This window comes from Delphinapterus leucas, chromosome 18, assembly GCF_059928025.1.
Source record: "Delphinapterus leucas isolate spDelLeu-1000000601 "Yukka" chromosome 18, BTC_Dleu_Yukka2, whole genome shotgun sequence".
NCBI classification, from domain to species: Eukaryota; Metazoa; Chordata; class Mammalia; order Artiodactyla; family Monodontidae; genus Delphinapterus; species Delphinapterus leucas.
In genome coordinates, this window is record NC_143146.1 from 74,232,030 (window position 1) to 74,252,273 (window position 20,244).

The 20,244-nt window shown below is 49.2% G+C and overlaps 2 protein-coding genes across 5 annotated transcripts in view; one reads left to right on the plus strand and one right to left on the minus strand.

The window, feature by feature from the left end:
- Positions 1 to 8,114, plus strand: part of MTIF3 (mitochondrial translational initiation factor 3) — an 11,388-nt gene extending 3,274 nt beyond the window's left edge. Inside the window, exons 2-5 of one of the 4 annotated variants that reach the window (XM_089899703.1) lie at positions 3,304 to 3,505; positions 3,607 to 4,067; positions 5,351 to 5,508; positions 5,785 to 6,838. In XM_089899703.1, coding sequence (XP_089755829.1) covers positions 3,608 to 4,067; positions 5,351 to 5,508; positions 5,785 to 5,874 — 708 coding nt within the window. In that variant the 5' untranslated portion in view covers positions 3,304 to 3,505; position 3,607 and the 3' untranslated portion in view covers positions 5,875 to 6,838. The other 3 variants (XM_089899701.1, XM_089899700.1, XM_089899702.1) reach the window with 3 other exon arrangements.
- GTF3A (general transcription factor IIIA) lies at positions 7,047 to 18,478 on the minus strand. The gene is made up of 11 exons (XM_089899298.1): positions 18,455 to 18,478; positions 18,130 to 18,402; positions 15,853 to 15,953; positions 15,237 to 15,341; positions 12,863 to 12,959; positions 12,414 to 12,502; positions 11,377 to 11,450; positions 9,789 to 9,869; positions 9,018 to 9,247; positions 7,932 to 7,991; positions 7,047 to 7,319 (listed from the first exon to the last, which is right to left on the minus strand). Exons 1-11 carry the CDS (start codon positions 18,476 to 18,478, stop codon positions 7,188 to 7,190), a joined length of 1,266 nt encoding a protein of 421 aa, XP_089755424.1. The 3' UTR covers positions 7,047 to 7,187.
- Positions 18,479 to 20,244: the final 1,766 nt, after the last annotated feature.

Here is a 20,244-nt window from a genome sequence, read left to right on the forward strand (position 1 = left end):
ACTTTAAAAAAGTAAAGGTAAATAATAATCATTTTTAATTATTACATCAATAATTATATATTATTATAATTATATACTTATATAGTATTATGTCATATTTTATAATTTTTTATATTTTTTATAATTCATAAAATTATAATTTATATAAATTATAGTTATAATTTTTATATAATTATATATCATAATATTAAAATATAACTAATAATTATATATTATTATATTCAATTATTGTTCTTATAATAATTTTTCTACTCTTTACCTTTTCCTCTTCTTGGAAAATGTTTTTAAAGCTTTAAAAAAAATCTACATTATCTTTCTGAAATAGTTTTTATTTTGTAAACAAATAGAATTTATCAGTATTAAAATACTTCCTCTTTATAAAAAATTAGAGAGGCCTTCCCTGGTGGCACAGTGGTTGAGAGTCCGCCTGCCAATGCGGGGGACATGGGTTCGTGCCCCGGTCCGGGAAGATGCCCCGTGCCGCGGAGCGGCTGGGCCCGTGAGCCATGGCCGCCGAGCCTGCGCGTCTGGAGCCTGTGCTCCGCAACGGGAGAGGCCGCAACAGTGAGAGGCCCGCGTACCGCAAAAAAAAAAAAAAAAAAAGAAAAATAATGGTAATTAGGAAGAATAGGGGAATGAAAATTACTGTGTCTTCAACCTTAAGGAAACCTCAGGGTTCTTCTTAAATCTCTTTTCATCTTTCTCCTGTGCCTAGTTTGTTCATTCGCCTCCTTGTTTTACAAAATCCTACCTATTGAATAGTATCTTCTGTGTAACGTGTTGGTAATTTATTACACGGGGCACACTAGCTTTCGTCTGTAACTGCTAGTTTCATCCTAACTCATACTGAACTTTGGGACTTGCTGCTGCTGCTCTTTTTCTGAGGATAATGGAAAAGTCGTCTCCAGTGTCTTCAGACTTTTCTGTTTGGTTTGCCGGCTTCCGCCATGTGGCAACAAGTATCTGAGTGTCTGTTATTGAACAGTAAGTATCTCAGCTATTTAAAACCCAGTTCAGTCCCACTGTGGAGCCTTTACAGCATCTGCAGCCCCAGTTAATGACCGTCAGGTAACCCATTCATTGTGGATGAAACATCTGGCCGTAGATCTCACTGAGGTTGGTGGACATTTGAAATGCCAGCTGGGAATTTTTTTTTTTTTTTTTTTTGTAAAGCATGGATCATTTTATTCAAGGTTTATTCATAAATCTGACAATATCTTCTCACGATACTATAGAAGAGCACCAGAAGAAAACTGACACAGCGGTATGATTGAATACTCCTGGAAAAAAGGGCCCCAGCTTTTAAATAAAGGAAGAAAATATACGGAGGAAAGTTCAGTATCTCTAGAATGAAAAGAGCACTCTTAAGGCACATCTGCGGTGGGGGGCGCTGCTGCACCTGACGACCTGGAGATTTGCCCCCAGACACCGCCTGCCTCCTGGCGGTTTCCTTGGGCTCACGCAGTCATTCAGCACGTACGGTCAGCCCTCCGTATCCACAGGTTCCACATCCGTGGCTGCAACCAACCATGACTGAAAATACTCGAAAAAGAAAAAATTGCCAGAAAGTTCCAAAAAGCGACTGTGCCAGGCAACTATTTATATATCATTTCCATCGTATTAGGTATTATAAGTAATCTAGAGATGATTCAAAGTGTACAAGAGGATGTGCATAGGTTACGTGCGAACACTACAGCTTTTTATATAAGGGACTTGAGCATCCTCGGAGTTTGGCGTCCGTGCCAGGTGTCCTGGAACCAGTCCCGCGTGGATACCGAGGACGGCTGTACGTACTGAGACAGGCTGTAGGCGCTAGCAGTGAACGAAGTAGACACGTGACGTTTTCTTATGAAGCTTACGTTCCAGTGAGGAAAGACTGTGAGTGTTCGTTCGTGTGTAGATCAGTGCATGTCAGCAGTGAACCTCTTTAAAAGGCAAGGTCGTGGGTTTGAAAGGATGGGATGTGCCGTTGACAGAGTGGACAGGGAAGGCGTCGCCGAGAAGTAAATGAACTGGCATCGTCTGAGGGAGAGGATCCCAACTGGGGCGGGGGCTGGGGGGAGGGCGCGCCCGGCGTTTACAGGAATGGCAGGGAGGCCCGGGCGGTTGGGACAGGGAGCGCAGGAAGCAGGGCGGGTGCTGTGGGCAGGGGTGGGTGGGGGCCTGGTCCCGGGGGCTCTGCAGCGAGGTGGGGGCCGCGGAGGGCTGTGGGCAGAGGAGCGCCGCGGCCTGACTTCCATGTTTTAAGGGGCAGGGGCAGCAGCGGGGAGGGCGGTCAGGAGGCTGGGACCTGATCCAGGTGAGAGGTGAGGGCGTGTCAGGGGCAGGGCGATAGACAGCGAGGGAGAAGGTGGAGTGCTTGGATCCTGCTGATTTTTAGAGGGCGAACAGTGGGATCTGCTGAAAAAGAAGGGTCAAGGATCACTCAGCTGTTCTGGGCCTGAGCGCCAGGGGGTGTATGTGAGGACAGGACACGGGAGGACAGAGCGGGGAGCAGGGCAGGTGGAATTCAGCTGTGGCCGTGCTGATGAGGGTGCCCGCTGGGTATCTGCGTGGAGGGGCTGGGTGGGCAGTTAATTCTGCAAGGGTGGCGTTCTGGGGGTGCTGGGGGGTTGGAGCCATAGCCACAGACCTGCGGGGGAGGGAGGTGAGAACGTGCGCCTCCCATCACTTTCCATAGTTTGCTGTTCATTCCCCCCACCCATGTCACTGGTCGACGATGGGCGTGGTTGGTGGTGACGGGTAGGAGGGGTGGGTTACCCAGCCCAGTGGGATCAGAGCTGGACCAGAGGGAGCTTCCAGTCTGAACAAACGCCCCAGGTGATGCTCTAGCAGGTGCCCCAGGGAGCCTTCTCTGAGAAGCACCGTCTAAGGCACCGCATCCTCTTCTCTCATTGATGAGCCGCACACACCTACCTCTCTGAGTTCTTGATTCTCTCGTGTTTCTCAGCAAACCCTAGATGAGATGAACGGGTCCTCTCATCACTCCCTCAGACACTTCTCAGGTCTACCTGTCATGTGGATGGTAGGAGGGACACATTACGGTGGACAAGCAACTAAAAAATCAAAGTGCCCCTTCTAAGTGCAGCGTTCATAGCCATGAAGTCAGACCACACGCGCCTGACGCTTTAGCTCACCTTCGGCAGCAATGCAGCACCTGCCTTGTGAGCGATGGATGTAGTTTATGAGGCCACTTTAATGTCAGGGCATTTCCTTTCTGAGAGTCCCAGTTCATTCTTCCAGGGGGTCAGCTGTCTTCCTGGAGGGTCCCCTTTCCCATAACAGTGTTCTTACCTTTTGTAGACCGTCAGATGTATTGATAAGTTGTTCATTACGTTCATGAAGAGGTGTTTGTGAGTCACCAGGGATTCAATATTCTGCATCGTCCTAAATAAAGCCTTAGGGTGATATCTGCTTTTGGAGCTGGCACTGTGAGATCCACGGGGAACGGAGTCAACTAAGATAACTTTTAAGTTTCCTGTGCATGGACCTGCAGTGTTCACAGGTGAGGTTCCCACAGGCTCACACACGCCCTCCATGTTCCGCAGCACCGACCCATGGGAATGAGTGATCGGACTTCAGTGAGCTTTTCTCCCTGCTTTTTAGGATGGCTGCTCTTTTGCTAAAGAGGTTAACATTACAAACTATAAAAACGGAAAATACTTGCATTAGAAGACGTTTGGGTAAATACGTCGTACAGAAGACGGCGCTGGCGGAACCATCCCACATTGCCTCTGCCCCAAGACCGTCCTGCCTCATTCACGCAGAAGCTTTTAGTACTGAAGACACCCAGGACAAGAGAGAAAAGAAAAAAAAGAATGAAACAGCTTTTCGTAACGTTGGAAGAAAAATTAACGAGCGCATCATTCAGGTGCTGGACGAGAAGGGCAACGACCTGGGCCCCATGCACCGAGCGAACGTGATCAGGCTCATGGCCAAGCAGGACCTGCGGCTGGTGCCGAGGGACCCCGGTGCCCAGCCCCCGCAGTACCAGCTCATGACGGGCACGCAGATCTACCAGGAGCGGCTCCGGCTCAGAGGGATGGAGAGGGCCGAGCCCAAGCCTGGTAGGTACCTTGCTGTCTGCCCCCGAGGTCCTCAGGACTGCAGATCCGCAGCTGAGGTCAGGCATTTGCCAGGGCCCCTGTGACAACAGGCCAGTGAGAAGCTGAGACGTCCTTTCACCACCGTTTCCAGTGTCTTTTTCGTCCACTTATTTCTATCCCTTTTTTTCTATTTTCCTTGCTACTCTTGTGTCTGTCATGTCTTCCTCTACACCTGTGTAAAATGAGGGGAAAACAAGGTGACCACCACCAAAATAATGGGAACCCCTTAACCCCCCCGACGGCTGCCTGGCCTTCCACTGCACACGGGCATGACGACGTGGACAGGTAGGGTGGGCTCCTGGTCCTGTCCTGGGCCGCTCACCTGTCGGGGCGCCCTCCTCCCATCATCTCTAAGCGTGTGTGTGTGTGTGTGTGTGTGTGTGTGTGTGTGTGTGTGCGCAGTTAATCACACGGAAGCACTCCCTAACTCTGAAGTGATTCCTGGAGCGTGCCCCACGCCCGTTTCGTCACAGTAAGGGTAGGAACGCTCACGTGATGTGCCAACTCACTTGTCATTTAAACCGTACAGAAGCCGTGAGTTGGATATTAAGTGAAGAGGTTTGCTTTTCGTGATTCCTAGTAAGTGCTGATCATTATAGAAAACACACTGGGACAGAGGTCAGAAGGCTGGCTCCAGAGCTGCACAGTAAGGCCACGTGTCAATTTTCTGACACCACATTTAACAACAGAGATGTTGACTGGAAAACAGAAACTATCCACAGAGGCCAGCTAGGATGATAAGGACATCAAACTATGTCACGTTTACAACAAAAAGGTGGACAGCCTGAGAAGCTTGGTTCAGAGATGGCTGAAGGGCTGACAGAGAACTCAGACCAGCTGGTAGGAGCTGTAAGGAAGCAAAGAGGTGTTAATAAAAGAACTCCTTTTTAGAAAAATTACTTTTATTTAAAGAAGAAAAAATATAAGAAAAGAAAGCCTAAAGAAAAAACATAATAAACACCTGTTACCCACCCTCCAAAATAAGAATAAGGATTAACTGGTTCCTTTTAAAGGACCACTTCTTTGTTCTTTCATCAGACAATGGTAATGATAAACAGAAGCATTCCATGTTGAAATACTCTTACTTGGCAGGTAAAAAATTGGTATTTTACCTGTGTCTGTCTCCCGTGTTTGAATGTTTACTGGCATGTGAAACTACTGGACAGGAGGACGTGTAGGGCCCCTGTAGCAATGCAGACTTAGGACGAGACAGACTAGCGCCAAGTCTCACTCTTTCAAACCAGGACCCACCCTGACAAAGGAACTGACTTTTTCTTCAAATATTGGACAACATGATTTGGACACAAAGAGTAAACAGATTCAGCAGTGGATCGAGAAAAAGTACAAAGTTCAAATTACAATAAAGAAAGGGAAGACTACAGAAGAGCCAGAAAACAAAATGGTGAGTAAAAGCAGGTGTGACTGACTGCCTGTGTGTTTTTGTTTTCTTTCTGATCTTAAAAATAAAACTGTAGAAAATCTGGGGAATGTAAAGGCAAAGAAAAGTAACTACTAATCCTACCCAGTGACGATAGTAGCTTTCCAATTTGTTTTTCAAAATGCAAAATGTACACGTTACTTTTTCCATTGTAGCATAAATACTTCGCCACATGAAAACACTCTAGTTCACAGGGCTTCCCTGGTGGCGCAGTGGTTAATAATCCGCCTGACAATGCAGGGGACACGGGTTCGAGCACTGGCCAGGAAGATCCCACATGCCACGGAGCAGCTAAGCCTGTGCGCCACAACTACTGAGCCTGCACTCTAGAGCCCGCGAGCCACAACTACTGAGCCCTGTGCTCTAGAGCCCGCGAGCCACAACTACTGAAGCCCACGCACCTAGAGCCCATGCTCCGCAACAAGAGAAGCCACCGCAATGAGAAGCCCGTGCACTGCAACAAAGAGTAGCCCCCGCTCGCCGCAACTAGAGAAAGCCCGCGTTCAGCAGCAAAGACCCAACGCAAAACTAAAAATAAATTTATAAAAGAAAAACTCCTTTATAACTTACAGGCTATATGCTATTCTGTTTTACAAATTGTAGAGGATCCAGTACTTAAATAGGAAAGTTAGAAACTTTATGGGTTCCTCTTCTAAAGTCTGTTTCCTCTTTATAAAGACCTATAAGCAGCATTCCATATAAAGTCGAATTGTCTTCCAGAAAGTGGCTATCAGTTGACAGTCCCAGGATAAGTCTGTGGACTATCTACTTTGCTTTTGGAGTTATACAACTTGCAGCATCTAAAAGGCAGCATTGGTTTTCAACCTTAGTTCCACGTTAGAATGACTCAGGCCTAGGGCCCGGCCCAGCTCAGCCCAGCTGATCCAGAATCTCTAGAACTGAGTTGTATTTTTCTAACCACCCCAATGACTCTGTGAATGAGTGCTGGGAACGGCACTGGGCTGACAACCTGGGGGGAAAGGAGGGGTTCTGCCAGTGCCCAAACCCACTGCTTTGCACTGTTTTCGAGAGGGTGGTCTGGGCCAAACATAGCCCCTCAGTGCCATGACGGGATTTAAAACTATCAAGCCTTTAGTGCATTAGCCTAGTTACATGGAGTTTGTATAACTGCCTGCTTATCGTACAGGTTTCAGTCAGCTTAACCAGGTATGTACGATTCGATTCAGCAAATCCCTTAAATAGCAATTCAAGCATGCTGGTTTTTATGCGTATTAGAGCATTAACACGGGGAAGAATCAAAGATGTTGGTTTTAAATTAGTCTTTGGCTGTTTTCCTTTTCTAGGAGGAGATATGTAATCAAATACTCCAGACTATGCCTGGAATAGCTACCTTCTCATCCAGGCCACAGCCCATCAGAGGGGGAAAGGCTGTGATGTGTGTGCTTCGTCCCTTGAGCCAAAAGGAAGAGAATGCGTGCAGATCAGCTCTGGGGACCCAGAACGGAGACGCTCTGAACAGAGGAAATGGAAACGACGGAGCATCCAATGCTCTGCACCAGTGATTTTAATAAAAACGTGCTTCTGAGAGAAAATAACTGAGCTGGCTGGTCTGCGGTCCTTCAAACAAAGCAGTCTGGCGTGTAGCTGGGGCCAGCGTCGCCACGGCGGAGGGCACCTTGCCTTTAGTGCAGTTCAGAAGGCAGTTCAGTCTCCCCATTTCTGGGCAAAGACACGCCCTGGTTCTTTGTCCTTTTAGGAGGGATGTACCCACTGAGCCGAGAGGCCAGACTCCGTTTTTCATGAGACGGTCTCACCTTTGGGAATAAGGAAGACAGATTACAGGCAGGCCTCTGTATCTGCGGGTCAACCGACAGCTGATCAAAAATATTTTAAAAAAAGAAAAATCCAGAAAGTTCCAAAAAGCAAAATTTGAATTTACCGTGTGCCAACAATTTACATAGCATTTTCATTGTATTAGGTATTGTAAGTAACATAGAGATGATTTAAGGTATATGGAAGATGTGCGGAGGTTATATGCAAATACAGCTGACCCTTGAACTTGGGGGGGTTAGGCACGTGGACACCTGCGCAGTCGAAAATCCTCATATAACTTTACTTGGGCACCTGCGGATTTTGGTATTCTGGGGGTTCCTGGAACCAATTCCCCATGGATACCAAGGGACGACTGTAACTCGAATTCAAAATCAAAACTACTGGAATCGTATACCTATCAGGTATACAACTATCGCAGTATATACAACAACGAAACTACTGTCGTGAAGTAAGAAAGTGAAATCCACACAATTGCTCTGTATGGTAGTACAGCCTCACACAGTAATAAGTAGTTGAAAATATGCTAAATAGACTGCATCTAGTTTAAGCCAATTTATGTTTTAAAATTAACAGCTTGCTAAGTCTCAACTTACTTTGAGCTTCATTTTTTTCTTGTCAGGGTCATGCACAACGGCGTGCCTGCTGAGGCTCTGCTACAATGAAGGAAAAAGGAAAACAGTTTTACTTGTAAAACACTGCCACTTGGTATTTGGTGTCTGCTAATATGAAAACCCCATGAGTCATTTAAATAAACGGACAGCCTTCTTTCTGTTACATTCTGTTGAGAGATCTGACTTCTACCACTGGAGCAGAACTGTTCCTTAAATCTTGGACTAAAATCACTGCCTTTTACAAGGACCCAGGTTAGGAATGTATACATTTTCACCACGTGTGCCTGTGGCTTCCTAGTTCTTTCATAGTAAGGGTTTGGGGGGCCAGTTCTGAAAACCCTTCCGAGCTGAAGGAGGCTCTTCTAACTGAATCTGTGCCATCAGCATCGCCAAACACCAGTGGAAAATCTGACCCAAGTCCTGCTGTCCTCAGCACGAACATTGACCACCAGCAGTTCCGTGGTTTTCTGACGGTCTGGGCTGTGCTAAGCCAGCCTCACCCCCACTTCAGTCTCTACCATTGTTCACACGAGCGCCTGTGAGAGCACCAACCGGGCGCGGGTCCTCGGAGCCGCACGGGCCCCTCCACCTGGGGTCACGGTCTCCAAGTCTAGACCAGTGTCCCGAAGCTCTAAGGTCCCCCATGTCCTTGTCTCTTGCTCCCCTTCTCAATCCCCAGATGATGGCAGCCCAGAAGGACACCCCAAATATCAACAGACTCATAAATAATAAGCATATGGTACCAGAGGCCACTGGGTCTCAAATTCCGTCACGTAAGAATCACCTGGAAAGTTCGTTAGAAAATGACTGGGCCCATCCCCCGAACTTCTGATTCAGTGGGTCTGGATGTGCATTTATCGCAAGTTCCCTGGCGATGCTGAGGGCCAGACTTTGAGCACAGCACTGGCAGGGACGAATCTGTCTGCTCGCAGAGTTTGGTGAAGAACCACTCCTGCTGGAGCAGGAGTGAAGGGCCCGAGTCCCCCCCAGCCTCCCCATCTGCCGCCTGGGGCCAGGCTCCCTGGAGCCCAGCAGCCCCCAAGGACGGCGCCCGGGCGGGGCGCTCACCTTCATGGCAAATGTCTTGCCGCAGCTGGTGTGCTCACACACGAACGGGCGCCACTCCTCGTGGAACGAGAGGATGTGGCTCTGGAGGTTGAACACGGTGGTGTAGGTGCGGCCGCAGCCTTCCCTGGGGCACCGACACATGTCCCTCTCCGGGGCGTGAATTCTCATATGCTGCTTCAGGAAATCCTTGCGCTTAAACGTCTTCTGGCACACGTCACATGTTATGTCCTCTGCGGGAGCAGACTAGCAAACTGAGCCCACTTCCCAGCTGTTACCATACAGGAAAAACTAATATGGAATGTATCAAGCGACATATTCGATGCCCAAAACCTTATGATGACACATAGATCAGAAATCTGGGAGGAAACTAACTCCAGTGTGCCTCAATTTTTCCAAGTTCCTACATGACATGAAGTCCCTGTTTTTGTCTGCAAGCAGCAGGGGTTCTCCACCCGGAGGTGCAGGGAGTTAAACGGACCAGTTTTCTTCCGTGTCCCCCAACACACAGGGCACGCTTCCCAGACTGCCCTGCAGACATCAGCCAGTGCCTCCCCGGAGGCCTCACCTGCCCGAGCCTTCAAAATGTGCACAGGCCTCGGCCCAGGACCACAGATCTCTGCTCACGTGTCAAACAGCTGAGGTACCCTGGACTTACCAGACATACTATAGAAACTCTGTGTTTTCAAGTTCACATTTAACGTTTCACCCCTTGAAAGCACTCAGTCAGTTCCACAGGAGCAGATACTTATATGCCCCTCGTGCCTGCCTTACCTTTATGGGCTTCTCTCACATGTTTCAGAAGCTCTGTCCATGTTTTTGCCACAAAAGAACATTCTTTTTGACACATATAGCCTATTTCAAAAAAAAAAAAAAAAAAAATTGGTGCACTGTCTTTTGTGAATACTCTGCATAAACACCAATCATAATTAGACTGAAAGGAAAATAATTATCAAAAAATCAAGCAAATTATCAAAAAAAATTAGACTGCAAGGTAGCTATGAAAACTAAGAAAAGTTTATTTTACAGTAAAACCAAACAACTGCATGTCAAGGTCCTTCATATAGGCTCTCCCTTCAGCAGGGCTTCAAGAGGAGGCCCTCCCTCTCCTGTTCTCAGTGGGCTGGGTACACGGCCCACGAACTCCCAGCTGCTGTGGTGCACTCCCCCAACCCCGCCTCCATGGCTCAAGGCCCCTTTCCCCTCCCCCTGCTTTACCTTTGCCTCTTTTTTTACTCAGCCCTTTGCCCTGGATAAACCACCAAGGATAACCTTGCCCACCCCCAGCTTCCTGTAGTGTCAATATCTTGTAAATTTCATGCTGCAAAAAAGAACTAGGAAGAAGCAGCTAAAGGAAAAAAGAAAAGATTCCAGAGAAAAACTCTGAACAAAAATGGACACTGTGCAAAGCACTTGAACTGGATTAGTCAGTGTAACAGTCAGCCTGAGCTTCACCCAATTAAATACCAGATAGAAACTAAAAGCCTCAACTACTAGTCTCTTGTCTTTTAAAAAAAAAAAAAAAAAAAAAGGGGGGGACTTTCCTGGTGACGCAGTGGTTAAGAATCTACCTGCCAATACAGGGCAGACAAGTTCGAGCCCTGGTCCGGGAAGACCCACAGGCCGTGGAGCAACTAAGCCTGTGCGCCACAACTACTGAGCCTGTGCTCTAGAGCCCACGAGCCACAACTACTGAGCCCACGTGCCACAACTAACGAAGCCTGCGCGCCTAGGGCCTATGCTCCCCAACAAGAGAAGCCACCGCAAGGAGAAGCCCGCGCACCTCAACAAAGAGTAGCCCCCGCTCGCCGCAACTAGAGAAAACCCGCGCACAGCAACGAAGACCCAACGCAGCCAAAAATAAATAAATTTTTTTTAAAGTCATATAAATTCTAAGGTTTGGGAAACTAGAATATGTATCAAAAATCCTTCATGGAAACAGAAGAGATTCAAGCTGTTGGCTTAATCAAGTCTTTCTGAAAAAAGTTACAACCTGATTACTCCAAAAACCTCAAACTATAATTCCAAGTCCTTTGAATGCCAACAAGGAAAGGAAAGAGAAGAGGTTAAAAGCAGCTGAAGCAGCAAAGCCACTGCTGGAGTTCCAACCCTTTCACAAGGAAGAAGCATAAGCAGGCACGGCTGTAAACAATAAACGTTAACTCTCAACAGCAACAACAGGGAGTGGAAGGGCAGACACGACACCCAGCACCTCTTTGGTCAAAAGCATAAAACCTGAACAGGCAGATGGAGCCCCTGCCCAAGCAGTTTCGGCTTCTTGGGATGACCACAGACTCGAGCAGTCAGAGAATTAACACGCTCTACTGCTGGTGTGCCCGTCAGAGTGGGCACCAGTACGTACCCTCGTGGACCTTCCCGTGTCGCTTCAGACTGCTGGGGGAAGCAAAGTGTTTTCCACATCCTTCGTGGGTACACCTGGGTCAACAACACATGAGCATTAGCTGATCCGTTTTCAGACAGAACTGTACTTAAATAGTATGTCGTCCTCATCCTGCCAAAGTCTCCTCTTCCCACAACCAAACCAGTCATAAAAATGGGATTTCAAATTCAGACCTAGTTGGAGATGAAATGCAAGTTACTTCACCAGCCTTGGGCAGAACAAACTGAGAGAAAAAAGTCATTACTTTCTTTTTTGCTTATGTGATGAGATTAAACAGTTTTCACCTTTATACCTCTGAAAATATACCGTTTTCATGGCAACAAAAAGATGGCTCAGGTAAACACCTAAGCCATCCTGAGTCATTTGCGTCTAGTTTTTCTAATGATGTTGCCATGGGATGGTGTGAAAAGAAAACAGCAGCAGATGCGTGGCCTCTGGGCGCCCCTTCTGCGCTCAGGCCACCAGTGGCACAGGAAGAGGCGGCAGAGCTGCAAGCAGGGATGGGCACTGTCAACGGCAACAAGTCCCAGGCAGGGGACCGCCCAGCCGCGCACAGCGCCAGCCAGGGCTCGCAGGACGGCCATCAGCAGGTGCCCTTTGCAGGTGTCTTCCAACGCGTCCGGTCACCTCTTCGTGTTCCTCCTGAAACCCTCTCTGGTGCAGGCTAAGCCCAGATACCTTTGTTCTACAGGAAAGGAATACTTAGTTCGCGCCACTGAACAGACTCTATTTGAATAGTTAGGACATAAGCCTTACCTTCGAGCTTAACCACAATTGTACTAATTTCACAAATTATTCTGAAACACATTAAATCTTTCTGTTAGAGAAACAAAAGCACAAACTTGTGAAATGCCCAATACATAACTGGGCATACACTGTGCAACTTAACAGGGAAAGGCTGATTGAGAAACTGCCTCTGAGCACTGGTATGCAACCTATGCGTTTTAATCTTACCCCCACCTGAACCTGAAGAGGTCTCACCCACGGGAGGTACCTACTTGAAGGGCGGTTCGTTGGTGTGCTGGCACTGATGGGTTTTCAGCTGCTGATGCTTCTTAAAGGCCTTCTTACAACCTTCAAAACTGCACTGTTTAAGTAAAGGTTTGGTAGTCTCAAAAAAAATCAAGAACAGCTCACAACAGAATCCTCTCAGGATAAAAATACCGCAGAAATTACATACTTGCTACTTTCACCCATTTAGTTACTATAAAATTCAAGAAGCTCTGAAGAGTAACACATATGAAACAGCAAAAACAATTCATTTGGGGTAGTCTACCAATAATATACTTTAATTAGCAAAAAAGTCTGCTTTCAAAATAAACCATTATTATGATAGCTAGTGTCAAACTAAATTCAGATATTTGACCAATTGATGAAAATTTTAGACACACAGGCAATAAACATTAAAAAAGTCAGAATTTAAGCATATAAAATCATTCATACTTACTACATATTGTTTTTGCTGGTTTTCATGTTTGCGTTCAAAATGTTTCTTCAAGTTTGCTTTTGTGTTGAATTTCTGATCACAGCCACTAGCTGTACAACTGTTAGGAAATTGTGTAAAAACCAAAATATTAACAAACCAAGGGAAGAGAAATTTTAAGATGTGTACATCCTCCCACTTTATAAAAGCTAATTATTCCAAAGTATAATAAAAAATAGTCTTTAACAAATTCCAAAGTGTTAAGCCATACCACATAACGCCTCTCAATTTGACGTGATTATATGTAACGAGAGATGCATTTTCTTGTTAGGCTTCTGAAATTAAGCACAGTGTAGCAGACATTATACAGTGGACAGAGGGAAGATGAAAAACACTAGTTCCAAAAGCCTAAACCCTGCTTAGACTTAAAATCATGCTTAAGTTAAACTGTTCTCAGTTTAGAATCTGGTAACTTTAATTTTGCTTGAAATGTCTCTACAAACTACATTTCCAGAAAGACCTCAAACAAACAAAACAAACAAAAAAACTGGTTTCATCTTATCCTTAGGAGTAAAAAGATATTTACAGAACCATAAACCATTAGGCCCTGTGACATGTCACCAACCCGGTGCAGTTCCCCTTAATGAGCGCTTCTGTATCTTGACCTTGAATTATCTAAATTCTTTGTGATTTTTAATATGTGCTCTTTTTGTGATGAGTTTTCATAAGCCGGATGGATGAGGCAGGACTTCCTTTGCAAGCCCTCATCTTACCCATCATTCACCGATAAACCCCGAATAACACTCCCATCAGGCACCACGCTATCCACAGGGACAGGCAGGAAAAGGTGCAGAGTGACAGGGGGAGAAATGCCCAGAGGCCCACTGGAAGGACACAAGAGGGGTGCTGTGGCAGAGGCCACCCCCCCGAGTTCCAACACGTGCTATTTCTGACCTCAGGAACAAAACGCTCACTTTCAGCTGGGTTCACAGCCAACAGAAACAGAGCTTCTTCCAGCCTCCCTTGTGGTCCCACCGCTAAGTGCTGGCCCATCCTGCTCAGCTCCCACAGGTGTCTAAAGAGGGGGCACACCTCTTTTGCCCCTCCCTCCATCCCAGTGGCAGGAATGCTTATGTGACAGGTGGAGCTCCAACAGCCATCTTGGACCATGAGGACTGCAGAGGACGTTAGGAGGAGCCCCTATCCACCTCGGCCTTTCTGCATCTTAGTTATGCAAGAGAAACAGAGACTATCCTGTTTAAGCCTCTATTGGGCTGAGTTTTCCGTCACTCTTGACTTCAATCCTGACACAGACATCTAACCCAACACCACTGTGGGGAAGAAAAGGGCCAGGAAAGTCCTGCCAGGAACCAAACAGCAGAGACAGGGGGTGTGAGACACCCTGGCAAAGCTGGGGGTGGGAGTGCTGCTGCCCAGTTAAGAAGAGCTGGACCACCACTTCCTGTCAGAGTCCAGCAAATGGGGCGAGACCACAAAAGTGCCCAGGCACAAAGGTCATTACATAAGCAGTGCTCAAAACCACTGCCCAGTTTTAGGAAAGGAAGCAATCTAGAGGGTGATGTGAGAGAGGGCCGGGGAAACAGCCTTCAAGTGAGGCGTGCAGGCCAGCGCCTGAACCGAGACACGGGCAGCTGGGGGAGGGGAGAGGCCCTGAGGGGTAAGGACAGCCCTTGCAGACCTCCTGCTGTGGAGGATGGGAGGGAAGAACCAGGAGTCCTGCGGGTCAGCAAGCAGGCAGTGATGCCGCCTGACAAGAACGAGACCAAGGACAAAGCTTGTGGACTGTCAGGGACCTGGGCCCCATGGAACCAGGGAGACAGCCAAATAACGCCGCGCAGCAAGCAGCTGGACTCGGGGATCTGGCGCTAAAGAGAGGGACGTGGGCTGGAGAGCGAGCCGGAAGAGACACTGCAGTCGTCCTGCTCCAGCAGGAGTAGCCCTCGCCATTCTCTCCAACCCGCGCATCCACATCCAGCCCCATTTTTATTTAAGACTTAGTGTTTTAAATATAAATAGTATACAGCCACTTAGCTCAGAAACCAAAGGCATGGAGAGGGACACAGCTGCATGGTTCCTTCCACCCCTGCCCCTACCCACCCAGGACTCCCACCACTCCCAAGACAGGCAACAACGTTCTTTAGTTTTGCTATGTAGCCTTTAGGATTTCTTTATACAAACAGAAGCAAATATAAATAGAGGACTTGTTGTCTACCTCCCCTGCTCCTTTTTACACACAAACAGGTAGCCCGAAATACACCCTCTTCGGAACCTTGGTTTTTCAACTAATAAGTCCCAGAGATTTTCTTAGTTTCACTGGGAACACCTGCATTCCTTTTTCCCCTCTGTATAGTATTCCACGGGTGTGGATATACTTTACCTGGTCCTTCCTGATGAGCAGGAGGGCTGCTCCCATCTGTGACTTAACAAGCCCTCCAGGTGATTCTGATGGACCCCAAATTTGAGATCCACTGCTTTAAAGTAGCTGTTTTAAAAGAAAAGCAGTAATATCTACCTTTTCAGAGATAATGAGCAACTCCATCAGAGAAGAATGAAATTAACACTGGCATGGCAAAGGAGTGGGGGCTTAATTGAAAGAAAGAGAAGATAAACTGTTAAAGCTCTACTTCCTCAGTTCATATGTCTCTTATCCCAGCAGCTGACTGGTTCGTAAAGACCCTGATGATACAGAGCCCAGAATCTGCCAGGGAACCATGTTCCATCTGGTCTGAGCTTTACGAGGTTGATTTCCCATTTAGGATACACTTTAAAGGGAGACGAGAGGATGCAAACTCAAGACAACTTCCGATGAACGCGTCCCTGAAGTTATCATACGCAATGACCCACAAGGCCCCAACACTCTTTGCACATTCCAAACCCTGTCTCAGGAGATGCAGGCGAAAGCAGCTCTGCTTTCTTCACCTCGAAGGTCATCAGCCAATTTTCTGTGCCAAACGCCACCCACTTCAGAGGCCTGAAGACAGTTCTCTACTTACACAAAGGGCTTTTCTCCAGTGTGAACCAGGGCGTGGCGGCTGAGGTGCCAGTCCCTGACGAAGGTCTTGCTGCACCCGTCATGGTCACAAACAAACGGTCTCTAGCAGGAAGGCGACAAAAAGCACGTCAATCCTGCCTGCATCAGTGGCTCTGGTGTTACTTCAAGCCCTAAACTATCTGATGGGCAAAGCCGTGGACTCTGTCTGTAGAGGTGGTTTCCACCCAGGAAGTGCTGAGCACCTGCTACAGGAGGCCAGGCAAGGATCTCCCGCCTGGGGTTACACAACCGAAATGCCGCAGCTGCTCACGAAGTCGCTGCAGCAGGTTCTGTTCTAGGAACACCATGTGAAACCAGCGGGCAGCCTTCACAGTAACCGTACAGTACTGTGAACCTGCTCCTGACCTACATCCGGCTTCAGCAGCGGCCCCCTTAAAGATTTCCTGCCGGCTCTCAGCGCGGCCTGCGCGCACTGATCCTCTCCTCCCGCACAGCATCTCCGCATCCACTCAGAGCCCAGGGCGGGCGGTCTCATCTGGAAAAGCCCACTGTCTGCTCAGAGAACGCCCGGCACAGCTACAGAAGAGTGTGTCATATCCGAGAAAGCTCACAGGTGCCCGGACACACACAGCTCACGGCCCGAAGTGCAACCACCACGTGGGACCCGGCAGTTGGGAGGAAGGGCCTCCACTCTGAACCCGTAGGAAAAGCCAAAACATGTCCCCCGTATAACCAGTTCTGTGCACTTAACTATGGAAAACATGCCCCAGAACAGTCCAGGAAGGAGGTACCAAGGCCTCAAAGGACTATACTGGTAGCAAAGCAGGTGGACAGGAAGACAAGAGCTGCGTTACCAGGGCAGGTGCACAGAACTCTGCACAGCCCGTCATGCAGGACGTTCAAAAAATGTCTTGTCAAATTAATGTGAGATTTGGGATGACATGACTCCAAGTTTTCTAGCCTGTGTGAAGGAAGCTGAGAGTGCCAATATCCTAAATACAGCCCACGAGTCTGAAAGGAAACGTAAAGTCTAATCTGGACATCCTGGTAACAGGGCCCAGAATTTAGGGGGGTTGAACGGGCGAGAGGAAAGAGAGGAAGGCGAAGCATAAAGCACATCATGAAGGAAGCCAGTCACAGGGTAAGAAGAAGCCAAGAGAGTGGGGCAGGTGGAGAACCTCGAGGGCGGGAGAGGAGCCAGGGGAAAGGGTCAGTGAGCGGGACAAGGTCCCAGGGAGGGAACGGTCAGCCTTCAAATGCTGCAGGGGTGAGGGGGACGGGCAGCGTGAGGACACACGGAGGGGATGACCTGTAAGTCAGGAAAGTGCTAGGAGCGGAGGCAGGAGCTGCAGCACCCTGGTTAAGGGCCTTCAGCTGAGGCCCTGAGAAGCCAGACTGCCAAATCCTGGGAAACTCGGCCAATTCCTAGGCCTCCATGAGCCGCCCTTTGCTCACCTGTCACTCCTTTGCTCCTACTGCTCTCAAAACAAAACGCAGGCTCTAAACCCACTGGTACCCTGGCCTACAAATGACCCTCCAGGCGTGCCCCTCAGGCTCCCCCACCCAATCACGTTGGCCGGCGTCCACCCTCAGGACCACACGCTCCTCTGGCAGTTCTCTCTGCCCGGGCTGTTTCTCCCCCAAATGTCTGCAGGGCTGGGCCTTTCCTTCTCATTCAGGTCAAGAGAGAGGCCTCTCCCGACCACCCTCCTGCAGCCCTCTCTTCACTGCGTCGCATTCCTACTTATTCCGCTGTCCTCCCGCTTAAAGCATAAGGTCCCTGACGGCAAAAGCCTTGCCTGTCGTAACTGCTGCTCTCCGGGCCAGGACGGTACTGAACTATGAATGAACGAACACATGCTGCTTGCAAACCTCCCGTACTCTAAAGTTCTCCTCCATTCCGGTCCCAGAAGGCGGGGCCTTTTAAGGCAGGTTGGGGGTGGGCGTGGGAGAGAGTATTCCAACCTTGCAAATATTTACACGTTATGGGGACGTGGTGACTGGCCACCACTCAAGGTCAAAGACGGGGAAAGTGTTGCTTAGTGAGCCCTGAGCCCACGGCAAGGATATCTCGGTCCTAGAACTCCCTGTCTACCTCCCCAGGCCTTCCCTGCCCTAAGGCATGGCTGGTTCGCTTGCGCGTCCCGAGGGCCAAAGCTGAACGCGTCTGCGCAACCACGCGCGGGACCTTCGGGCAGCGCCCACCTGGCGTGCACCGCACCACTAGTCCCCGGCCTGGACGCCACGCCCCCCGCGGCCACGCCTTCGGCCTCGTTACCTCCCCCGTGTGCTTGCACAGGTGCGCGTCTAGCTTCCAGGCCTTGTTGTAATTGGCGCTGCAGTCGGGGAAGGAGCAGATGAACCTCTGACGGGGCGCCGGGGGCGGCGGGGCTAGGCTCTCGCCGGCCGCGACGAACGCGTCGGCGATGGTCAGGGACGACACCGCCTCCGCGACGGAGGCCGGCGGCTCCAGGGTGCCCAGGGTCAGGCACTCGGCCACGTGCTGAGCCACGTGCCACGAACCGAGGCCGACCGACCGCTCCGTGAGATCCTACGCGCGGTCCGACTGCACTTCCGGTAGCGCGGCCCCGGCGGGGCGGGGCTGGAGCGCCGGCGTAGTCGCGCATGCTCCGAAAAGCCCCTCGCCGGCCCGCTTTTGCGCATGCTCTGAGAAGCTCCTCGCCGGCCCCCGCCCCTCCCGCCCTGGGGCAGGAGCGGAAGCGAGGAAACAGTGGCCAGGCCCTCATCCTCTCCCGCCCCCAGCAAAAGGTGCCCGCGAGTCGCAGGCCCTGTGATGGACCCCGAGGCGACTGTTAAATGTGTTCCCATCCGCCACCACCCTTTTCGAAGTACTACCCTTGCATGATCTAAACTATCCAGTTCTTACTACAAGCTGGGTTTGTCTTCTTTATGGATTCATTTCCTGCAAGCTCTCTACATGCTCCCTCTGCAAGCCCCCTGGCAGTGCATCCTAAACTTGCTTAAAATCACGTGGAGACCTTTTAAAACTTCCAAGCCCAGAGCATATACCGGACCAATTAAATCACAGTTTCTGTCACTGGGAAACGGGAATCCGTAGTCTGGAAATTCCCCAGGTGATTCCAACGTTCAGACAAGTTTGGGGACCACTGCCCTGAGGCCTTGCTGCTCAGAGTGTGGTCTTCGGGTCAGCAGCATCGTTCGTTTGAAATCGGAACCTCAGACCTGCTTGAATCGGAGAGGTCTCCAGGTGATGTGACGCACCTTGGAATTTGAGAAGCACTGTTCAGAGGCTTGAATGGTATGGGTATCTTTATGGGGACCACATGTTTAAAGGACATACTTGGACGAGGGTAACAATGACAGGATGGCCTGATGTTCCCCCAGGTGTGTACTTTTCACAGACTGCATCACTTTGAATCATTTGGCAAGCCCTTGTCTGATGGCGATGAGCAGTCCCTGCGAAGAAAGTGCAGTTTTGAAAACAAACCAGGACTCTCCCATGAGGATAATGGCCTGTCTTGTCGGGTCCTGAGGACTGGTAGAGGGAGTCTGGGACACGCATCCACATGCTGCTTTTCTCCTTTGCTGGTCTGACCCCTCTTCAGGGGACAAGTCCGCAGACATCCCTCCTACAACTCTGCACATCTTAAATGGTTTCCCTGGTGCTGCTGCCGGCTACCTCCTCCGCATTCCGCTGCCCCCTGGCCGTGGCGGGGTTGTGTGGTAAACCTCTTCCTCTTCCGCCCTGCTCTTGGCCTCCTGACGCACACCGTGCCCCGTGCCTCTGCTCCTGCCTTCCCAACTTCTCCCATCTCCTTAACCAACTGTTCTTCACACCTTCTTTTCGGTACCCACGTCTTCGTGCTCAGCCCTCTGATGTGAGGTGTTGTAGCGGGGAGCACCGACTTTGAGGTCTAAGTCTACATTTACTCCCTGTAGGACTTTGGATAAGGTTCTTTGAATCTCTTTTCTTACCTTTAAACTGGACCATTGGAGTCATTCTTGGAGTGAATGCGACTGTATTAACCGATAGTTCCATTTATTACGTGCCACCCCCTGAGCGAAGCACATTTACCAGCAACTCTTGGCTCTCCCAACAACTCTGCATGTAAAGAAGCTGATACAATCCAGGCCGTGCCTTTTCTTTTTCTTTCTTTCCTATGAACTGATCCATCGTCCACCTCTATCCTCTCTGCAGTTTACTCTTCAATGTGCTTTCAACATCCCACGTTTCTAAATGAGTGGATTTTTTTTTCTTTTTTGCTAAAGTAAAAAACATCAAGCAGCCACCTCCAACTCAGCATTATTTGCAAGTGAAGCAATCTTACCATCTCCACCTAGTTACACTCCCTCCCTCCCGCTTGCTCCCTGCCTTTCCTGCCATTGGCAGTGTGACCCTGTCTGCCACCCA